General features: G+C 37.9%; 3 protein-coding genes across 3 annotated transcripts; all 3 read right to left on the bottom strand.

Annotated features, from left to right (window-relative positions):
- Positions 1-611: 611 nt before the first annotated feature.
- Positions 612-5016, bottom strand: LOC149026040 (NAD(P)-binding Rossmann-fold superfamily protein). Its single transcript, XM_089146261.1, has 5 exons — positions 4745-5016; positions 4368-4565; positions 4165-4284; positions 1314-1586; positions 612-1207 (listed from the first exon to the last, which is right to left on the bottom strand). Exons 1-5 carry the CDS (start codon positions 4889-4891, stop codon positions 1043-1045), a joined length of 903 nt encoding a protein of 300 aa, XP_089002387.1. The 5' UTR covers positions 4892-5016; the 3' UTR covers positions 612-1042.
- A 644-nt stretch (positions 5017-5660) lies between these two features.
- Positions 5661-13137, bottom strand: LOC149026039 (DNA replication licensing factor MCM3 homolog 2-like). Its single transcript, XM_089146260.1, has 17 exons — positions 13012-13137; positions 12802-12917; positions 12483-12691; positions 11329-11459; positions 11004-11242; positions 10662-10898; positions 10416-10570; positions 10124-10332; positions 9835-10000; positions 9554-9735; positions 9246-9305; positions 9011-9115; positions 8658-8818; positions 7498-7569; positions 7255-7396; positions 7011-7108; positions 5661-6430 (listed from the first exon to the last, which is right to left on the bottom strand). The coding sequence occupies exons 1-16, from the start codon at positions 13075-13077 to the stop codon at positions 7052-7054; spliced, it is 2307 nt and encodes a 768-aa protein (XP_089002386.1). The 5' UTR covers positions 13078-13137; the 3' UTR covers positions 5661-6430; positions 7011-7051.
- Positions 13138-15437: 2300 nt separating this feature from the next.
- On the bottom strand, positions 15438-21130 carry LOC149026038 (DNA replication licensing factor MCM3 homolog 3-like). Its single transcript, XM_089143615.1, has 14 exons — positions 21086-21130; positions 20140-20252; positions 19993-20047; positions 18390-18489; positions 18248-18305; positions 17907-18143; positions 17661-17815; positions 17369-17577; positions 17067-17232; positions 16787-16968; positions 16478-16537; positions 16230-16334; positions 15881-16034; positions 15438-15484 (listed from the first exon to the last, which is right to left on the bottom strand). The coding sequence occupies exons 1-14, from the start codon at positions 21128-21130 to the stop codon at positions 15438-15440; spliced, it is 1686 nt and encodes a 561-aa protein (XP_088999741.1).
- Between the last annotated feature and the right edge of the window lie 1176 nt (positions 21131-22306).

Here is a 22306-nt window from a genome sequence, read left to right as displayed (position 1 = left end):
ATACCAATTGATTGGCATCTTCTCTAATCATTGGCACCTTGAGATGTGAGTGATCTTACCGACCCATAGAAAGAAAGAAAGATACAGGTGTATTGAAACTGGTGGCTTTGCCTATTGGAACACTTACAGTCCAGCCTGTGAAAAGTTTGGTATAGGGTCTCAGAATTGTAAAATGTTTTTGACAGCCCAACCTCAACCCCACAATTATTCTCTTTGTGATTATGTGGTTTTGCCAACACTAAAGAACTGGCAGATTCCTGTTTCACTCCACTATTGGCTAACCTTCCTTTATAAGCATGGAAGCTTGCCTTTCCCTTCTCAGAACTCAAAAGCCACTTCCACAGTTCCACAGAGCAGTTGTTGTCTAAGCATTTGGCTCTTCCTTCCTAGCATCTGAAGATTCAGTGAGAAATGGAGAGCTGCAGGTTGGTCATCTTCTTCACCATTTACATAATGGTCCTGATGGCATTCTCTGGAGTCACAGTTGCAGTCGATGATTTTGAAAGGATTGCACCATCGCCGTCGATGCAGAGTGCTGGAGTGGCTCTGTCTGCCCCAGCCATTGTTGCAGCCATAGTTTCTCTTGTTGCTTGGTTCTTTTAAATTTTATGTTCCTGAGTGCTGTGTCTTGAGTCAGTTTTTCATATTCTTTCTGTAAATGGGTTTTCTTTTCAGTTCAAGTCTGTAATTTCAGGGCTATTTAAGCATTATTTGATTGTGGTCATCACTTGTTCTAGATCTTTCAGCTGGGGTTTTTTCCGAACTTTGGTTTGCACATCTATATTGCTCAATTGCAACGATCTTTCCTCACAGCATCATTTGTTTCAACATCCAACAACTGGATCAGTAACCATGGCTGAGGTTATCTTCTCTTTTATACAACACAAGCAGGTTTCTCATCTTTTATAATCAACAAAATTCAGCTATAGGCTAGATAGGTTACTTGAGCTAACAAGCTTATCAATGGGGGGGGGGGGGGGGGAGGAGAGAGAGACGGGAAAGATTGTTGATGTGAATATGGCTTAGCTACATCATAACAAAATCAGTGTTGCTTTATGGAACCAAATAATTCTTCAAATGGACGCTTTGGAGCTTCAACACGAGAAACAATTTCGACTACCTTATAAGAAGCTTCTGGGCGGAGCAATGCCTCAACAGCAACTTCTGCAACCTGATCCCTAGATATAGAACCTTCATAAAGTGTATCCTAGAGGAAAAAGAAGGGGGATTTCAGAAACATAAACGAGTATCAGTGAAGTAAGCATGCAACAAGGCCTGTGAGAATACTTGAAGGGGAAAATGATAATTCTTACCTCAGGCTCCATAACTATGTTACCACTTGGCGGGTCATTTCTCAATCCACCAGGCCTTATGATGGTATAGTCAATACCAGATCTCCTGATATAGTTCTCTGCCTGTAGCTTTGCTACCAATGTTAATCCAAATACATTTAGAAATATGTAAGCTGGATTGAGTAGTTGCCCCATTGCAGCTCCATTGACCAAAATAGAACTGACGAGAACAAATTTCTTTACACCGTTTTTCCGGCATGCTTCAACCAGGTTTACAGTTCCAAAGTTATCAACCTGTAACAAAACAATGATCTTCGGATGCAAACAGAGTTCATACCTTATCAAAGCAGATTCTAATGATTATTTTATCAATTGACACCTGACTCAATATGATGGATGAACGGATAAATAGGTCGTATTTTGCTGCACAGAAGATTATTAATAAGAAGAACGTCAAAGAACAATGTGAATATCTACCAGGAACAAAAAGAACAATGTGAATATATTCTTTTCATATAATGCTCATATATTTATGTCAATTGGAATATTGTGATGTATCTTGGGTGGCGAGTTGGGACTTCTCACTGGAGCTAATGTGATGTCAGAGTCCAAATCCTACACGGCGTAATGCACACAAGAAGAAGTTCCACCTGCTATCTCATTCATCAAGTTCTCTCAACTTTATTATTTCCCTTCTTATCTCAGCGAAGTTTACGAAAAACCCATTCTTGAAGGCTGACACAGCAGAGATCCATGCTCTTTCTCCTTCCTCTGTTTCTGAAACCTGCAAATTTGTTCCAGCTTCTTCCTGGTCTTAGTATTCTCTGCACGGGATGTGAAACAGTGGCATAAACAGCACCTGAAATGATTGAACAGTAAGGTATGACTCAGATCCAAGGAATACTCCCTTTTGATGATTCCAGTCTCACCATTATGTACCAAAGGATTTGCTGTCAGTATTTTTTTACTTCCCATCGTGATTTCCAGAGCTGGTGAGGTCTGTGACCACTCAGCTATTTGATCCGAATCCTGAGATCTGTGTCAGTTTCCAAGCTCTAACGGAACTGGGTTGTCACAAAGAACCCACTCCAATATAGGGATTTGGATCCAACCCATCAGATACGAACCCTGTTCATGCAGCTAACAATATCTCTGGAGAAAGGTGCGATTAGTGTTCTTGACATCAGATCAATGTCATCAGGATTGGATCTCTCGGGATTGTTTGAAGCAAGGAGGAAGAAGATGAAGAGGTTCATGTTGATGATAATAGCAATGGCAGAGAGGGTTGTGGAGGTTGGGAAGAAGCTAGGACATACAGCAGAGAGAGAAGGAAGAGACGAGGGCTTGGGCTGGGGAAGGAGAGGATCCCAGAATGTTCACGGCAGTGCTGGAAGTGGCATCTTCACTGTTCATGGTAGAAGTGAGAGAGGGAACTAGGGAAGGAGGAATGGATTTGGTGGATTTGCATAGAGAGAGTTGAAAGTGGAGCTTGAAGATATGGTCCTTGCCTGGCACAATAATTCTATTTGAGAGCATGCACTAACCTCTCCGAAATTTGGATGGTTTTTACTTGATCAACTGACAGGATTACGGAGCTACTGATCATCGGTTTTGCTTCTACATTCCCATAGTGGAGGTGTTTGGTGAGGTTGTAAGGTAGGCACCACCCCTGTATTTTTGTCCTCTAATTTTACCAACCAACCCCCTGGATGCACTAATCCGAGCTCAAAATGGATTCGAATTGTGGTATAAATGAGGAACAGCGGATTAGTCATTTATTTGCCTACAGAAAATATCCATTAGTCTTAAATATGTTTCTCCTGCTTTGATTTAACTGCTTTTCTTCTATCTGTTCAATTCATGACTCTGATTTGTTCACTTTGGTTAAGTAATTGAAGAATGTTTGCTGGTTAAGTTGTTATTACCCACGTAATATGTAGAGTTGATATGTTCCTTTAATCTATGTAAAGATTCATATTGGAAGCTAATTGTGTGGCGAAATGTGGTATGGTATAAAGAGTTAAAGTAGACTGGTTCTCTCCCTTTGGTAAATTAACTCACTCTCAGTCAAGAAGAAATAATTGGCGTTTAAATTCCTGGGATTTCACAAATGACCCCATCAGTTTATCCAGTTTTACTAAGCATTTTATGCTTTATTATACATGTGAGTCCCATGTTTCATGAGAGTTTGAAGCCTTCATGTATTTAGTGAAGACTTGAACTCTTACAATCACCTTAATATAACTTAGAAATGAACTACTGAAACTTTCCTGGTTTTTTCATCCATGTCAATTGACTAAATAAGAGGTAGACATGGCCTTTGAAGATTTTGTTATTGTTTTTATAATCCATAGCAGCATCTAGCTTCTTCAAGGACATCATGTTAGTTCATTTATTTCAAGCAACATGATTAACACCGGTTTACTAAAGCAGTATCCTCCCTCCTGAGATCGTTACAATTTTTTCTTTAAAAAAAAAAGAGTGGATTGATTAAAGAAAATAACCAGCTTTCAACTCATTACTAGAAACTAAAAATTTTCAGAGGTGGAGTTGCAATAAATGCTAGATTTAAGTTCATGCTATCATGGGGCAACAACATTACAAGTAAGCAGGTCTAATGGTTACAATAATGGAGATAACAGCATTTTGGACTTCCTCACTAAAACAATCCTAGTTAGAAAATTACAGCAAAATCAAAAGATTAAATGGAATCGATAATTGGACAGGAATTTAGTATTTTCTGCTGCTGAATAAATTCTAAAATGAGCTACTGAAATTGCCTTAAATATTACTAGGAGACCTAAGCGCAAGCAGAAAACAAAAGAAGAAATCAAATGCACTACCATCACTAACCAGAATGCAACTGAATTACCTTCCATGGAGTCAATAGATCCCATGAGGGTCGAAAACCAGTAGCGCAGATCACAGCTTCAGCATCATTACCTATAGCTTCAGCCAGCTTATCCTGACCCTCTGTTACATCGGCTTTCACCTGCAAAATAGACCGACATCAGACCTGGATTCTCAACACACTGCAAATCAAAACAAACCCCATTAAAAGGAAAATTAGCTCACAAATTGCATGTCTGGATTGTCAGAAAGGCTAGTCTTGGCCTTCTCTATGTCACGAACCCCAGCCTTCACTGCAAAACCCTTCAGCAGAAGCTGATTAACAATTCTTTTTCCGGTATTCCCAGTAGCTCCGGCGACGAAGATTTTCTTTTTCTCATTCACATTTACTTCCCCCGCCTCTGTAATTTCATTTCCTTCCATCTAAGAGTAGTCAACAAGAAAGAAAAATTATTAAGTAACCCCACGAGATAGACACCAAGGGTTATTGGTCATGACCCAAAACGAGGAAGAGAAGCACAAATAGATAAATGGTCCTTAAATTGCAACCAAGAACTGCTTAAATTGGAAACCCTAAAAGAGGAGTGTGAGAAGCAACTTACCTTGACAGCTTTAATGGAGAAAGAACAGCGGGATTTCGAGAGAGAAGATGCAGATAAGGGTTTAACGAAGGAAGCCTTAGCTTGGTGGAAGAGAGAGAATAGACACAAATGAGAGTGAGTGTTGGCAAGGAAGAAAGCTGTGTTCATTTTATTTTATTTTTTTCCTTTAATTTCTATTCTTATTTTCTTCTCCTTCGGTTACCAGCTATGGAAGTGGAACGTCTGCCTCAATTTTCTCCTCCTCTGAATAAGAAGATAGAACGATGACAAGTGGCCACACCAAAGCCGTATAAATTCGGACAACACAGCAAATCAGATATTCATTTTCTCTTCATTTTTTTTTCTGCTTATAACCGACTAGGCGTTCGAAGCTAAGTGATCAGTAACAGTAAAATGTTGTTCAACCTACAAATTAGATTTCGATTTCTGCCATCTATATATACCTTTCAGATTCTGCTGGTGCACGAAATCTAAATTCAGATTTCGGCATCTACCATTATCTGATCACCCGCTCGGACCATTAGGAACTTTGATAAGTTCAAAATCTCCTTAAAGAATTTATATTTAAATTATATATAAAATGCATCTTATTAGTCAAAGTGTGTGTAAGCTCCAAACAAACTTCAATTCTCTAAAGAAAAAAATAAAAATTTTAGTGGATCCAAATCTGATTTTAACCGGCCAATTTATGACTGGATAACCATCAAATTGTTGGTTTGATAATGACCAATACCTCGAAATGAGAGACAAAAAGAATTTAGTTATAATGTAACAAACCACGAGTCTGTGTTTATCCCTGGGTAATGAATCATTGTGACGCAACTGCCTTTACTTGAAACAGCTCTTTGATGAGTGGGGAACACATTCAGGTTTATTTTAAGGCAACTTATTAGCGAATAACTATAACATTAATTTAGTGATCCTTGCTTTTAAGATGATAGGCAGTATAAATTCTCAGAAACAAGAACATACAGAGGTACAGAGAAGGGGGAAAAGAACCAACAAATCTGATGATTCCTATCTTTCAACCTTTGCACCAGCCAAATCTTGCTTGTGCTTATCGAAGTCAATTTACAAGTTTAAGCAGAACCATTTATTTTTTTTAACAATCCAAATTTCATTCAGAAACAGAGTAGGAACAACAACACAAGGCCTCAGAATTACACATCAGCGAGCCAAGGAATGAAATATGACCAGTCAATCCTCCCTGCTGAAATGATTCTGCTGAAATGATTGCCTTCTTGGCTAAAGAATGAGCTATGAAGTTACATTCCTAAGACTAAGAGTAAAACAGCAAAAAATAAAAAGAGGAAAGGTGAACAATATCATCAACTACATTTTGGACCTCAGTGAACCATCTTTTTTAAGTCATACAAGACTTTAAAATGCAACTTAATTGGAGTTGGGGGAGGAATAGATGAAAAGAGAAAAAGCAAACGATCATTGGACACTCAAAAAATGAAAAAGAAGTTCACAATTTAATGTGACTACTCTTAGATAAGTAGCAAGAGTGCCTGTTCTAGCCAAGACACCATGTAGAGAAACATATTAATAAACCAGTCTTGGGTTTCCACCATGCACTTCGTTCAACCATCCAACAAACCATTCAAGCCCTTCACGAAGGGACAAAGTGATGTTTTGTTTTGAGTGAATGATTTTTGCTCCTCCATTGTCTCTTGATACTCCCTGAAATCCATTATGCAAACCTTTTAACTAGTAAAGAAGTAAACAGAACACCCTAATCTACAGTATGCAAGCAATTGCAAGATTAACATCATATGCAGCCTATTAGTGTTACAAAAAACTTCCACAATGCTGACTAACCAGCACAACAATGACAGATAAAAATAAAGATTATATTTTTGGCCAATAACTCCACAGTTGTTGAACTTCTCACATTCCATGGTTTTGACAGTTGAAAAGAAGTGAGGTTGACAAGTTTACTCAAGTTAACTCACAAAGGCTAGTGCAGAAGGGTTTTACCAAAGTGAGCATTAGGTTTGCATTTTGATCTAAAGATAATCTCCACCACCATCTGGAAACATTTGCTTAGAAGCCCATGCTCTAGCTGCTATAATGCATGCCCTCAGGACATAAGTATGCATATTAAAAAGTTAAAACATCAATGGAGGGAAAAAACAAGATATTCACAAATATTCCAGCCAGAGTAACCAGTGATCAAGAATGCAAAAAAGGGTTTCGGGAGGACCAGTAAGCAAGAAAACCATTAAAAGCTTGGAAAATCCTAGGAATGGTGTTCACTAACCGCATGAGTTGCTGGCTGGAAATTTGCTCCTTGCCATTGCTTCACATTATATGCACCATTTCATCAACTATCATCAATTTGTTATCTGCTTGTAGTCTCTGCAGAAAATATCAATTTTCCATCCTCAGGTAGGTAATGTGGATTCAATCCCAACTTCTACTTGGCAGACAAAAAAGAACACGATATGATAGAAGAGCCCCAGCAAACCCCCCACCCCCACCCCCAAAAAAAAAATGCTGCTTACCTCTAATAAAGATATTATTTCTGGCCTAGTGAAATGTACAGCTGCCCCTGTGTTGACAACCTCTTCTATATCCGTAATAGATATCAGATCCAAGTGATTAGCACGCATATGCTGTCCAAATACAGACTCAAATGCTGCTATTCTGTAACCCAACAGAAGAAATCAGAAGGCTGAGAACCACACTTAGATGATAAATTAGGTTCAGAGAAATACTATGTTATGTGACTGAACTTGAAGACAGACCTTTCTGTAGAAATATTGAGACCAGGTTCAGCCGTAGGAGGTTCATCCAAATCCATGGCATCCGTAGTGGAACTATGTAATCAAGAAAAAAAATAAAAATATATAAAATTGCATAACCATGCTATTTTGAAAAAATGAAAGAAACTTGTAACACTTACACCACCTAAAATCTTATGCATCACCAATACTAGACTAGAATGGAAAACCAGCTGATAATATCATGACAATATTTGCTTGTGTTTTGAAAGGGTGCAGTAAACAACTGATTGCAATTAAGCTGTTAAAGGCAAAAGAGATACCCGAGCCCAATGCACATAATAAGTCCAAGTTCAAATCAGTTTTGTATTTGCATTGCTTTTGGAAAATTTTGGGATCTAACTGCATGATTTTCCCCCAAAAAAGAGACTATTTCAGTGTAAATATTTTGCAGGAAATGGTTAAAAATATAAATGAAATTTCATAAATATAAATCCAGAATTTTTTTTATTGAAATATGACAATTTCCGACAATGAATTCTGTTTTGTATTCTTAAATGTTTCTAGATGAAATGGAAATCCTGAAAATCCTACAACAGCCACCTCCGGAATTAGAGGAATGTCTTCAGGCTGATATGTTGGTTGGGCCAAATTAGTTTTTTCTTTGTTTTGTTTTCTATGCATGACCCAGTTCTTTCTACCAAAAAAAAAATGTTTTTAGATAAATGGGGGCAGATTCATGCGTGACCATGATAGAATTTCCACCCATTGTATAGTTGAATCTTTTTCCCACTCAACCATTACTAAACATGCTACCTTGTTATATAAAATTGAATAAAGTACAAGGCCAAACCAAGAAGATAGAATTTTAATAAAAGCTTCTTCTCTAGAATTTTTTCAATAAACATAAAAAGATCTTAAGAAAAGTGAACAATTCTTATTAACATTTTCCAGATATTAAAGATTTCTTTTGTGCTTGTGCTCTTAATAATTATTTTTTAAACAGCAACATAAGATAGAGGTGCATAATACATAATTCCTTGTGCATATCAGCATTATAGTTGCAAAATAGGGTAGCTGGTTTTTTTTTTTTTTTTTGGATGAAAAAGAAGTTTGGACAAATTCCAAGTTTGCAAATTAGCATAGTCTGAACTTCTACTGAGACATCATTCTAAAATACTAACCCTCGTCCTGTAGCAGTTCCACTGGCATCATTGTCAGCTTTTTGCTTCCTCTCCAATTCCGTTGCCCTTTCTTGCTCCCGATCCTCCATCTCTGTCAACTCTTTGTGGTAGATGGCAAAGTTTAGAACTTGAAGTGCAGCCTCAACATCAGTTTTTGTAACCTGACCAGACAATATGGCATTCAGAACCAATGAATAGAAAGCATGAAATCAACAATAAAACTATTGTTCAAGCTGTGACAAGCATGATAAATGCAACATTTAAATAGATACATTGCATCTAATTGCAATTCCAAGCTTTTCCACATCTTAGATTAAATTATAGATAGGAAAAAAGTTCTAGAATTGGCATACCTTTTTACTCAGCTTCAGTTTGGCATGGGCCGTTGAAAGACGAATTATCGTCTCCAGTGTCCTTGCAGTGATTGGAAGTGTTCCTCCCGATCCCCCTCCAGATGCCTACAGGAGAGAGAACCAATAAAAACCCCCAAATGATCCCAGAAAGAACAAAAAAAGGAGGGGAGCTAGAATCAAGCACATCCTAGCAACTTCAACTTGAAATATTTGCTTGAAAATTGCTGATACCAACCATCCCATTCGAGCTGGAATCCCTAAGCTCCGCATATGCAGTTGCGATGGTTTCAGATGCCTGTAGTTAAAAGTTTTGAGTATTTACAAAAGAATTTACTATCAAACATCACATAAAACTGTAGGTAACACGTATTGGTTTTGGTACTAGTATAAGCTGTGAACTTCATAAGAGAGTTCCATGGCAAACTAAAAAATGCTACTGGAGTAGAGTCAGCAGACTACATGCAAATGAACTCTCCATAGAAGAAAGGTTATGGTGGTTTATTAGTAGGGCAGATGATGAAAAATAAAGCAAATAGAACAAACCTCATCAGTCAGGGCTGGCTGAATCCTATGCTTCGCGTAGTGAATATACTTCTTAAGAAATTTGATTGTAAGACTGTCTGCCCTTTTCCTTTTTTTTCCCTGTAGCATGCGGTTATACTTAACAAAGACAGCAGAGTTGGCATCGGTATCATCTTCTCTGTCTCTAGAAGTCCTATCAGGTGCTGTCCAGCCCATGAAATTTTATGTTACTTCAACTCAACAGTTTCACATTAATAAAGAAAACAGAACCCAAAGTTAACTTTGACTTAGGCATCACTTACCTCCATCAACTGCAGATTGATACCGATGCATGCGAACAACATGCTCTGAGATCTGACTGTCAATATCAGGATCCATTTGATCCAACACAATAAAGAGCAGATCAAAACGCGAAAGCAAAGAGTCTGGAAGTCCAATATTCTTTGTTGGGGTGAGTGAACGATCATACTGTCATTCAACATCAAGCACATAATCAGTCTGATCATGTGAAGCAACATCATAAATTTTTAGGCAGTCAAAAATTGGTAGATTAATGGACTAAAAAAAGCAGACAACCAAAATATAGCTTACCGTCCCATAAATAGGATTTGCAGCTGCAACTACACTGCATCGAGCATTTAGTGAAGCATGAATACCAGCTTTGGCAATAGTTACAGTCTGCTGCTCCATTACTTCATGTATGGCAACACGATCTTGATCATTCATTTTGTCAAACTCATCGATACAAACAACACCTCGATCAGCAAGAACCATCGCACCAGCTTCTAGCCTTCTCTCTCCTGATTATACGAGTCCAGATGGTGTTATCCCAAGTGAATCACCAGATTATCGCAACAAATAACAATCAAATGAGAATTATTACCAGTTTCTTGATCAGAGGTAACAGCAGCAGTCAAACCAACACCAGATGAACCCCGACCGGTTGTTGATATTGCCAAAGGAGCAATATTCATGATAGCTCTTAAGAGTTGAGACTTGGCAACAGAAGGATCACCAACCATCATCATGTTTATGTCACTAAATGTGAGCAAAGCGAAAGATGATAGTAAGAACCAATGGAACTTCTGTCATACATAACAAATCATGCGGAGACAAAAGCATTACTCACCCTCTTAAGTGGGTTCCATTTTTTAGGTTCTTTTCCATTCCCCCAAGCATCAACAAAATCACAGCTTTCTTAATCCATGAATGTCCGTAAATAGATGGTGCAAGTGAATTACCCAGCAAATCAAATGTATCAGTTCTCTCAGCTATCTTTTTTATGTTTTTAAGATCATCAGTTGTATAAATTGGAGCATTTGCCTCTTTGTTGAGCAGAGATACATTGTTAGCAATGAGGACAGTCCTATAGAAAAAGCTCAGTGGTTCAGACATTTAAATCAGAAATTATTATAGGTGTACCATGAAGATAAACAAAAGAAATTAAAAAAATATGATGAAATAAGGGAACCTGAATACTCCATTTACACTGCCCTTGCTTCTCCCAGGGACAGCTTTATATATCCCGACAATTGCTACACGATCACCAGGCTTGCATGAATCTACCAAGTCATCCTCTAGTATTACATCCACTGTTCGTGGAAGCTGACCAGGGGCAGAATTCTCCGGCACTTCCTGCATGGATAGTGTCTGATGATCTTTGTACTTGCACAACCCATACTCAGTCACCAACAAGTTACCATTTTCATCCTACAAAAAAGTTGATTATTCACATACCACTCTTATAAAGACAGAATGGCAGAAAAATAAATTTTCAGAATAAAAGTTGAGATTACCCTTGTAGGATACACAGACCCTGTTGGTAAGCCAGCATTTGATGTTATGTCTCGATATTCACGGGACAAAAAGGCATTAGTTGTGGGGCAGAAATGAACACTTTTGACAACTTTTGGCCTTACAAGAGAACCTTCCATTGAAAAAATAGATGAGAGTTTAGGCACTTATCTAAAACATTTTACATAAATTGAGAAGCGCTAAAACTCAATCTAATATGACAACATTGTACCAGTTTCCCATTATATACATCATAAAACAATGCCTTTAGTTGAAAAGGCATGTATCATGTCTTGAAAAAGCATATGGGAAAGATGTCCACAGCAGAAAAGTAAACATAGATGAAATATGTGTCCAATCCCGAGCTTCACTCAATCTAATAAGATTTTGAAATGCAGCAACAAGTCCTGGGTTACATTTATTTATTTTTCTTTAATGGAGAAGGGATGAAAGGGAAGTTTGAAGGGTTTGCTCTCTTAGACATAAATCTCATAATATGCTTTCAGTTTCACATGCCCCGACCCACTCTTGTACATAATCTTTAACTAGAATTCAACAGGTTAAGATCACAGACACACTTCCAAGTCCTAATGCTCAAGTTGAGGACTTGGAATTGGAAGCTCAGTGAATTGCTCGATTAAAAATTGGAAACAGGTGATTTCTGCACCCCCTTGAACCACTTTGGTTTAATGATCTTCATTTGGTTCTCAACGTTTCTTTTATTTGATAAACATCAGAAAAAACAATGAAATTATCTTTGGTGGCAAGGTCCCCATGTTTATTGAATTAAAAAAACGCAAAATAATGACAATTTGTTTCTACCTCCCAATTAATTTTCTGGGGTTTTTTTGTTGGAATTGGTGTAGCCTAGTCCAATGCCTGATTCTGTATACTTATCCACCTAATGCTTAACCAGAAAATATTTCAAAGGTATGTTGATCAACTGGGGTAAAAACCCCAAGCGTCAAATAAACCGAAAGCGGCTGGATGAGAGATATTGGATTGATGCGGTAACATAACAAATAGAAAACCCACTCCTTTATTGCCCCATTACCCATTCAGATTTAGCTGAAATGCACCATCAATATACTTTTCAACCTATAAACCCTAAGCCGCTAAGCCCAGTAGAGAGAGAGAGAGAGAGAGAGAGTGGTACATTTGGTAACGATCCCTTCAACGCAGATCATAGAGCCAATGAAGTTGGAGAGGAGTTCTCTGGGAGTGACCCTGCGGGATACAAAGGGGCCCTCGAAGCCGACAAGTACATGCTCCCCTTCTTTTAGGTATTTCGGATCTATGTTGCGGGTTGCCTCTGTCAGCGCATCAGAGAATGGCTGCATGTATTCGCTAGGGTTCTGAAGCAGTCTGAGAGTAAAGAAAACAATTTTTGCAGTGATTTCAAAATTACAATAAATCGAAATGAACAGAGAATAAACAGACACCGGAAGAAGACAAGGAAAGAAGTGATCACATACCGGCGAGGCAAGTCTTCGGCTTTGAAATCATGGAGATCGGACACGTCGATGATGAGACGGCGGCGTTTATGGTCGATCATGTCCCTTATGGCTTGCATGTAAATACCCTGCCCAACCTGTTATTATACATTATTATTGGAGCAATTTCAAAACTAGGTCATCCTAAAGAGTTTTAGAACAGAGAGAAACAGACAAATCAACTATGCTTACATCTTGATCCAAGAACTCCATGAAAGTTCGCTTGTTAGCTGCCATGGATTCTTCGCTGATGTCCATTTTTGCCTTTGTTACTGCTTCACAGCGAGAGAGGGAGAGAGAAAAATCAACAGAGAGAGAGAGAGAAGAAAGATGAAGAGTCGACGGAGGGTTCACTCCGACAGTGCCTGCTTTTTTCAATTGTCTTTAGGGTTTTGGCGGGAAACGGGATATGACGATGAAGGTTTTGGCGGGAAGAAAACGGGCTAATGTGATCCGTGCATCGGATACCCCAGCTTATTAGGATTAAAGTGCATGTGGTGTCTAGCGTTGATGGATGACACGTGGATTCGTTAAATCTTAGTGGTTCAAAACTACATTCATGATTCAACCAGCTTAAGTGGAATATATCAGTTTTTCTTTAAAATGAATTGAATAATATTTCGAACGCTTGAGATCTGATGGAATATATGTAACGTCCATCAAATGCTTGGCACCATCCGGCATCACAATAGCAGCACTAGCCTAGCAAAATCCCAAGATCAAACCGTTTTATTTAATGCAAAATGTCATTTTTCACCTGTTACTATTGGTTGACACAATATCAGATACTAGCTTAGCATCCCTATCATTGTGGCTAACCATACTCTTACGAGTTCAAATCACATTCTCGTAAGGAAAGAACAAGTTGCGTAGAACCCACATGACCCTTCTTGAGAATTTTATTTTTTATTTTTTATCTTTTAATATTTGCAGGGGTTTCACCCCATCCAATATAATTCAAAACCGTCAAGAGAGTACATCATTTTACCAAGGTGATCTAAATTTTATTATTATTATTCACTACGCTTCTAGAACTTCAAAAGACCCCAACAAGCAATAGCCATTGATATGACAACAACGCTAATACGCCACAATGACATTGGAAAAAAATTACTACAAAATTTGGAATGCCATAATTTTATTTTATTTTTTGGTGATAAGGAATGCCGTAATTATTAAAAAAAAATCCATTTGAGTATAACTTTTTTTAGAAATATCTTATTATAGTAATAAAAAAACATTAGAACCTGACCATCTTAAAAAATTTCCGTACAATTTTTTGTCTCTAGTATCAGTGGGAGGAGTCCAAACGGTTACAGAAAAGAAGTAAAGAAGATAATGTATTTATAGAAGAAGATAACTCTTAAGGATGCCAAAGGAGGAGGAAAAACAACTGAGAGAGAGATAGAGGTGTTAATTATCTTAGCCCAAGACCTGAAAACATGAAGCATGTTACGAAAATGAGAGCTTTAGCTTTGTGGAAGAGGGAGACTAGACCAAAATGAGAGTGAGTGTTTGTAGCGAAGAGAGCTGCTACCTCAATTCCCCCTCCCCCCAATAAGTAGATCGGTGATTTAAGTGGCCACACCAAAGCCTCGCACTAAATAAAAATGATGCAACAAAATCAGATCTCGATTTCTACCATTTATATGTTGAGGACATGAATGCACAACCAAAAAGAATAATATGACTTAAACATGTACGAAGAATTTAATGTGGTTCAGTAAAACTCTACCTAAGCAGTAATTCAAGTTCTGAGTGTTGTAAAAAGGTGAATAACCCTACCTGAAGAGCTTTCTCCTTCACCCAAAAGGATAGGTTTGGTCAGCCAAAAGCATGATTTAGAAGAAACCATTGTACACCTAGTTTGCAGTTTGCATCAACAATCAAACTTTCTTTTTCACCCTTAAATCTTGCTAGGAGGAAAAAAAACACGTACAAATCTGGGGTTTCCTATCTTTCAACCTTTACTCCAGCCAAATCTTTCTTGTACTTGTCAAAGCAAATTTACTAGTTTAAGCAGTGAACCATCCTTTCTTAATCCACAGAACACTAAACCAAACGATGTGTCAACCTCAAAATACAACATAACTGGGGTTGGTGGCGGAATGGATGACGAGACAAAATGCAAACTATCATTGGAATCTCTTGAAATTTTTTTTCAAAAGTTCACAATCTAATGAGACTACTATTACATGAATTCGGATCATCACCCCCGACGGGCCCCGACAATTTTTCCACCACAAAAACGCTGGCCCACCTCTGAAAAAAAAAAAAAACTCCCATCACCACCCCTGCCACCCCCCCGTTTTTGTGGTGGTCGCCGATCCGGATTCCTATTACATTTACATGGGCACCAGACTTTCTCCTGAGTTGGCAGTAAAAAGGCAGCACAAATAAAGTGCCTGTTCTACCCATGACATCATGTTGAGAGACATTAATTACCACATTGCTATAGCATCCAGCTTACCAGTCTTGGTTTCCACCATTCCACCATGCACCCCGGTCAACCATCCAACAAACCATTTAAGCTCTTCACGAAGGGGCAAAGAGATGTTTTAATTATTATGAGAGTGATTTTTGCACCTTCACTGTCTCTTCATACTCCCTGAAATCCATTACGCAAATCTTTTAACCAGTAAAGAAACAAACAGAACACCATAATCTACAGTATGCAAAGAATTGCAAGATTAAAATCATATGCAGTCTATTAGTGTTACAAAAGACTTCCACAATGCCAACTAATCGGCACAATAATGAACAGAAAATTTTAAAGATTATATTTTGGCCCATGACTCCAAACTACACATATTCCATGGTTTTGGAAGTTGAAAATAAGTGAGGTTGACATGTTACTCAATTTAGATCACAAAGGCCAGCCAACGCAGAAGGGTTTTAGCGAAGTGAACACTAGGTTTGCATTTTGATCTAAAAGATACTACACCATCATAGCTGGAAAAAACTTGTCATGCAAAGCATAGTGTGAACTTCTACTGAGACATCATGCTAAAAATACTAACCCTTGAGCTGTAGTAGTTCCTTTTTTTTCTTGCCCAAAGACCTGTAATAGTTCCACTGCCAGCATGGTCAGCTCTTTGCTTCCTCTCCAACTCCCTTGCCCTTTCCTGCTCCCGATCCTCCATCTCTGTCAATTCTTTGTGGTAGATGGCAAAGTTTAGAACTTTAAGTGCAGCCTCAACATCAGTTTTTGTAACCTGACCAGACAATTTAGCATTCGGAACCAGTGAACAGAAAGCATGAAATGAACAATACAAATATTGTCAAAGTTGTGACAAGTATGATAAATGCAACATTCAAAAAGAAACATTGCCATCTTATTGCACCTCAATTCCAAGCTTTTCACATCTTAGGTTAAGTTATAGATTGAAAAAGTTCCAGAATTGACATACGTTTTTACTCAACTTTAGTTTGGCATGGGCAGTTGAGAGACGAATTATGGTCTCCAGTGTTCTTGCAGTGATTGGAAGTGTTCCTCCCGATCCCCCTCTAGATGTCTACAGGAGAGAGAACCAATAAAAAAAACTCAGATGATCCCAAAAAGAACAAGAAACAAAAGGAGGGGGGGGGGGGGGCAAGAATTAAGCTCATCCTAGCAACTTCAACTTGAAATGTTTGCTTGAAAATTGCTGATACCAACCATCCCATTTGAGCTGGCATCCCTAAGCTCCGCATATGCAGCTGCAATGGTTTCAGATGCCTGCAGTTGAAAGTTGTGTGTTTACAAAAGAATTCGCTATCAAACATGACACAAAACTGTAGTTAACACATATTGGTTTTGTGCTAGTATAAGCTGTAAACTTCATAAGACAGTTCCATGGCAAGCTGAAAAATGATATTGTAGAGTCGGCAGACTACATGCAAATTAGCTCTCCATAGAGGAAAGGTTATGGTGGTTTATTATTAGGGAAGATGATGAGTGATGACAAACAAAGCAAATGGAACCAACCTCATCTGTCAGGTCTGGCTGAATCCTATGCTTCGCATAGTGGATATACTTCTTAAGAAACTTGATTGTAAAACTGTCTGCCCTTTTCCTTTTTCTTCCATGTAGCATGCAGTTATACTTGACAAAGACAGAGGAGTTAGCATCAGCATCATCTTCTCTGTCTATGGAAGTCCTATCAGGTGCTATCCAGCCCATGAAATTTATGTTAATTCAACTCAACAGTTTCACATAGACAAAGAAAACAAAACACGAGTTATCTTTGAGCGTGTGTGTCACTTACCTCCAACAACTGCAGGTTGATAAGTATGCATGCGGAGAACATGCTCTGAGATCTGACTGTCAATATCAGGATCCATTTGATCCAACACAATAAAGACCAGATCAAAACGGGAAAGCAAAGAGTCTGGAAGTCCGATATTCTTTGTTGGGGTGAGTGAATGGTCATACTGTAGATTCATTCGACATCAAGCACATAATCAGTCTTATCATTAGAAGCAACATCATAGATTTTTAGGTGATCATGAATTGTTAGACAAATGATATAGTCAATGTAAACTAAAACCGAAAACCAATATAGCTTACTGTCCCATATATAGGATTTGCAGCTGCAACCACACTGCATCGAGCGTTTAGTGAAGCATGAATACCAGCTTTTGCAATAGTTACAGTCTGCTGCTCCATTACTTCATGTATGGCAACACGATCTTGATCATTAATTTTGTCAAACTCATCAATACAAACAACACCTCGATCAGCAAGAACCATTGCACCAGCTTCTAGCTTTCTCTCTCCTGATTATACAAGTCCATTTGGTGTTATCCCAAGTGGATCACCAGATTATGGCAACATATAAGAATCAAATGAGATTTATTACCAGTTTCTTGGTCAGAGGTAACAGCAGCAGTCAAACCAACACCAGATGAACCCCGACCAGTTGTTGATATTGCCAAAGGAGCAATATCCATGATAGCTCTTAAGAGTTGAGACTTGGCAACAGAAGGATCACCAACCATCATCATGTTTATGTCACTAAATGTGAGCAAAGCAAAAGATGATAGTAAGAACCACTGGAACTTCTCTTATACATAACAAATCATTCCAAGACAAAAGTATTACTCACCCTCTTAAGTGGGTTCCATTTTTCAGGTTCTTTTCCATTCCCCCAAGCATCAACAAAATCACAGCTTTCTTAATCCATGAATGTCCATAAATAGATGGTGCAAGTGAATTACCCAGCAAATCAAATGTATCGGGTCTCTCAGCTATCTCTTTTATCTTTTTAAGATCATCAGTTGTATAAATTGGAGCATTTGCCTCTTTGTTGAGCAAAGATACATTGTTAGCAATGAGGACATTCCTACAGAAAAAGCTCAGTAGTTCAGGCATCTATATCAGAAATTATTATAGATCTACCATGAAGATAAACAAAAGAAATTAAAGAATCTGATAAAATACGAGAACCTGAATACTCCATTTACAATAATGCCCTTTCTTCTCCCAGGCACAGCTTTATATATCCCTACAATTGCCACACGATCACCGGGCTTGCACGAATCCACCAAGTCATCCTCTAGTATTACATCCACTGTTCATGGAAGCTGACCAGGGGCAGAAATCTCTGGCATTTCCTGCATGGTTAGTGTCTGATGATCTTTGTACTTACACAACCCATATTCAGTCACCAACACGCTACCATTTTCATCCTGAAAAAAAGCTTATTATTCACATACCACTCTTATAAAGACAGAATGGCAGAAAAAGAAAATTTCAGAATGAAAATTGAGATTAACCTTGTAGGATACACAGATCCTGTTGGTAAGCCAGTATTTGATGTAATGTCTTGATTTTCACGGGACATAGAGGCATTAGTTGTGGGGCAGTAATGAGCACTTTTGACAACTTTTGGCCTTACAAGAGAACCTTCCATTGAAAAAATAGATGAGAGTTTAGGCACATATCTAAAACATTTTACATAAATGAGTCGTGCTAAAACTCAATCTAATATGACATCACAGTACAAGATTCCCACCATATACAACAAAAAACAATGCCCTTAGTTGAAAAAGGCATTTATAAGCAATGCAGCAGACAGGTCACATATTTGTTGACTTTAATAACTCATGCTTTGGAAAAGCATATGAGAAAAACGTCCACAACTGAAAAGTAAGCATAATAAATTATGTATCCAATCCCAAGCCTCGCTAAATTTTTTAAGTTTTTGAAATGCATACATTTATTTATTTTTCTTCACTGAGAGCAGAGGAGAGGGAAGTTTGAATTGTTTGCTCTCTTGGACATAATGCTCATAGTATGCTTCTAGTTTCACATGCCTAAACCCACCCTTCTAGATAATAATTAACTAGAATTCAACAGATTAAAGTCATAGGCACACCTGGAAGTCCTAATGCTCAAGTTGAGGACTTGGAATTGGAAGTGAGGTGAATTGCCCGGTTAAAAATCAGTAACAGCTCATTTCTGCAAATCCCTCCCCCCTTGAACCACTTTGGTTTACTGTTTAATCTTCATTTATTCCCAACACTTATTTTATTTGATAAACATCAGAAAGAAAAAAAATTAACTTACCCTTGGTGGCAAGGTCCCCAAGTTTATGGAATTACAAAATCCAAAACAATGACAGTTTGTTTCTTCCTCCTAATACCTTTTCCAGGGTTTCTTGTTGGAATTGGTGTAGCCTTATACCACACTTAATTCTGTATACTTGATCCACCTAATGCTCAACCAGAAAGTATTTGAAAGGTATGTTGATCAACGAACAACTTGGGGGGAAATCCCAACACTGTTATTCCATTTGCACCAACGGTGTTATATAAACTGAAAGTGGCTGGAACAAACCATATGAGAGATGTTGGTTCTAGAGATACAGATAAACTAGTTGATTTAGTAACATAACAAAGAGAAAACCCCCTTTTTTATTGCCCCATTCCCCATGAAGATTTAGCTGAAATGCACTGTCAGTGTACTTTTGAACTTTTCAAGCCTAAGCCACTAAGCCTAGTAGAGAGAGAGAGAGAGAGAGAGAGAGAGAGAGTACATTTGGTAACAATCCCTTCAACGCAGATCATAGAACCAATGAAGTTGGAGAGGATTTCGCTGGGAGTGACCCTGCAGGATACAAAGGGACCCTTGAAGCCGACAAGGACATGCTCCCCTTCTTTTAGATATCTTGAATCTATGTTGTGGGTTACCTCTGTCAGCGCATCAGAGAATGGCTGCATGTATTCGCTACTTTTCTGAAGCAGTCTGAGAGTAGAGAAAACAATTTTTGTAGTAATTTAAGAATTACAAAGAATAGGAACAGACAGCAGAAGACAGGGAAAGAAGTGATCACATACCTGCGAGCCAATTCAGTGTTGAATTTGTGGATGTCGAACATGTCGACGATGAGACGGCGGCGTTTACAGTCAATCATGTCCCTTATGGCTTGCATGTATATACCGTTCCCAACCTGTTCTTATACATTTGAAACGATTTCAAAACCATTAATAGATAAACAATAGAGTTTTGAAAGTCATAATGATTGGGAAAAAAGTTTAAACAATTAAATACGAAAAAATTGCTTTAATCCTTGAGATAATGTCAATATCCTGTATCTAAATTCCCTCTCCCCCCCCCAAAAAAAAAAAAGATAGAAGTAAAAACTAAAAACAACCAAAAGTATACAAATGTAATCATTGACAAAGAGTTGGCATAATCAATTAAGAACACTTATTTTTCTGTCTAAGAAATATAGCCACCAAATGCATACTGAACAAGATTGATCCCCATTGCAATGCTGAACAAGAATGATCAACTGAAACAGAACAAAAGTATTTCTAGAGTACCAATTCTCAATCCTTATACAGGATGCACAAAACAACCAAACATCTAAATAAAATCTAATTTATGAATCTCAAGACATGCAAATCAAACGAATACCAAAGATAACAAACTAGATGCTAGAATCTCACGGACAAGAAGAGGATTGACACGGAATCACAATAAGCGGGGTGGTTTCTCGAAGCGAATGTACGACATTCACAATAATGACGAACGGAATGATTTCTCCGAAACCCTACCCCTAGATACGAGAACACCAAAGATCAACAAAATTACGCTCGATCGGAAAAAAGAAAACAAATAATTCACCGAAGAATATACCGATTTCCCCTATGATCTTAATAATCAAAACCAACGCGCGAAACCCTCAAAATTCAACAACATCAAAATAATCTAAATACGAGACCCGATCGGACGTCAAAACTAAATGAGTTATACACCAGAGAGATTAACGCTGCTTACATCTTTCTCCAAGAAATCCATGAAAGTTCGCTTGTGAGTTGCCATGGATTATTTGCTGATGTCAATTTTTCCTCGGCTACTGCTTCACCGTGAGAGAGGGAGAGAAAAAGAAAAATCAAACTGAGAGAGGAAAGATGACGAGCCGATGGAGGGTTCAGTTCTAGGGTGACAGTTATTTTCAATTGATCTCAGGGTTTTGGCGGGAATAAAAAAGGCGCTAATATGTGCAACTAATACAAACTTTAAGTACTAATAATTTAAGTGAAGTAAACCGATTTTTCTTAACCAAACCATTTTGGAAGTTGAGATTGAAAGGAGTGCACATGGCATACATTCAATGCTATGCACCACCAAGTCAGATGCAGCCAATGAACGATATTTTGCCTGATTTGCCGAGTTCGGCTAACTAATCAGCGAACCGGGCGTAAGGGCGAAATCTCGGTACATTCAATGCTATGCACCACCAAGTTAGATGCAGCCAAGGAACAACATTTCATCCGATTTGCCGGGTTCGCTAACCAGCGAACCAGGCGAAAGGGCGAAATATCGCCGAGATTTCGCCCCCCAATTTGAAAATTTTCACCCCTTGTTTCGGGGGTATTTTTTGTCAATAATTTTGATGCCTATTCTAATTTGATACAAATATGTGGTAAATTTGGATATTTCCTATAAATTCTTCCATTTAAATTCTACCTAACCACATTTAACATGTTACCTTATGAGGCTTACATCATTTGGACATAAATTAAAATGATTATCCATTCACTTTGAATATTCTATTAGGGCTTGTTTGGTTTCTTTAATCTAGAGATTTCAAATCTCTGGATTCATGAATATGAGAATTATACCCGTTTGGTTGTAAAAATCTCTAGATTCATGAAATCTAAAGATTCACCTTTTGACTTTAAAAACGTGAATCTGTAGATTTATGGGTAAGGGGTAAAATCCAAAGATTTCAAAAAAGCTATACATTTGCACCTTCACAAAAATCACGCTTGATCAAATAGTTTTTTAGGTTGAATCCACAGATTTCATTTCACAACCAAACATTTAATTTTATAAATTATGGTTCCATAGATTTGAAATCTCTAGATATTTGAAATCTCCAAACTCATGTAATCAAACAGGCCCTTACAAAATTCATTCATAATTTAAAGAGCAAATTGCACTGATACTTCAAAATGGAGGCCTTAAAGCATTACACACCACTTTATGTTTAAA

The sequence above is a fragment of the Hakea prostrata genome, chromosome 2 (genome assembly GCF_041222555.1).
Source record: "Hakea prostrata isolate BN-2017 chromosome 2, UWA_Hpros_2, whole genome shotgun sequence".
Classification (NCBI taxonomy): Eukaryota; Viridiplantae; Streptophyta; class Magnoliopsida; order Proteales; family Proteaceae; genus Hakea; species Hakea prostrata.
The sequence above is the reverse complement of the archived record's forward strand: the minus strand, read 5'-3'. Positions and strand labels throughout refer to the sequence as shown.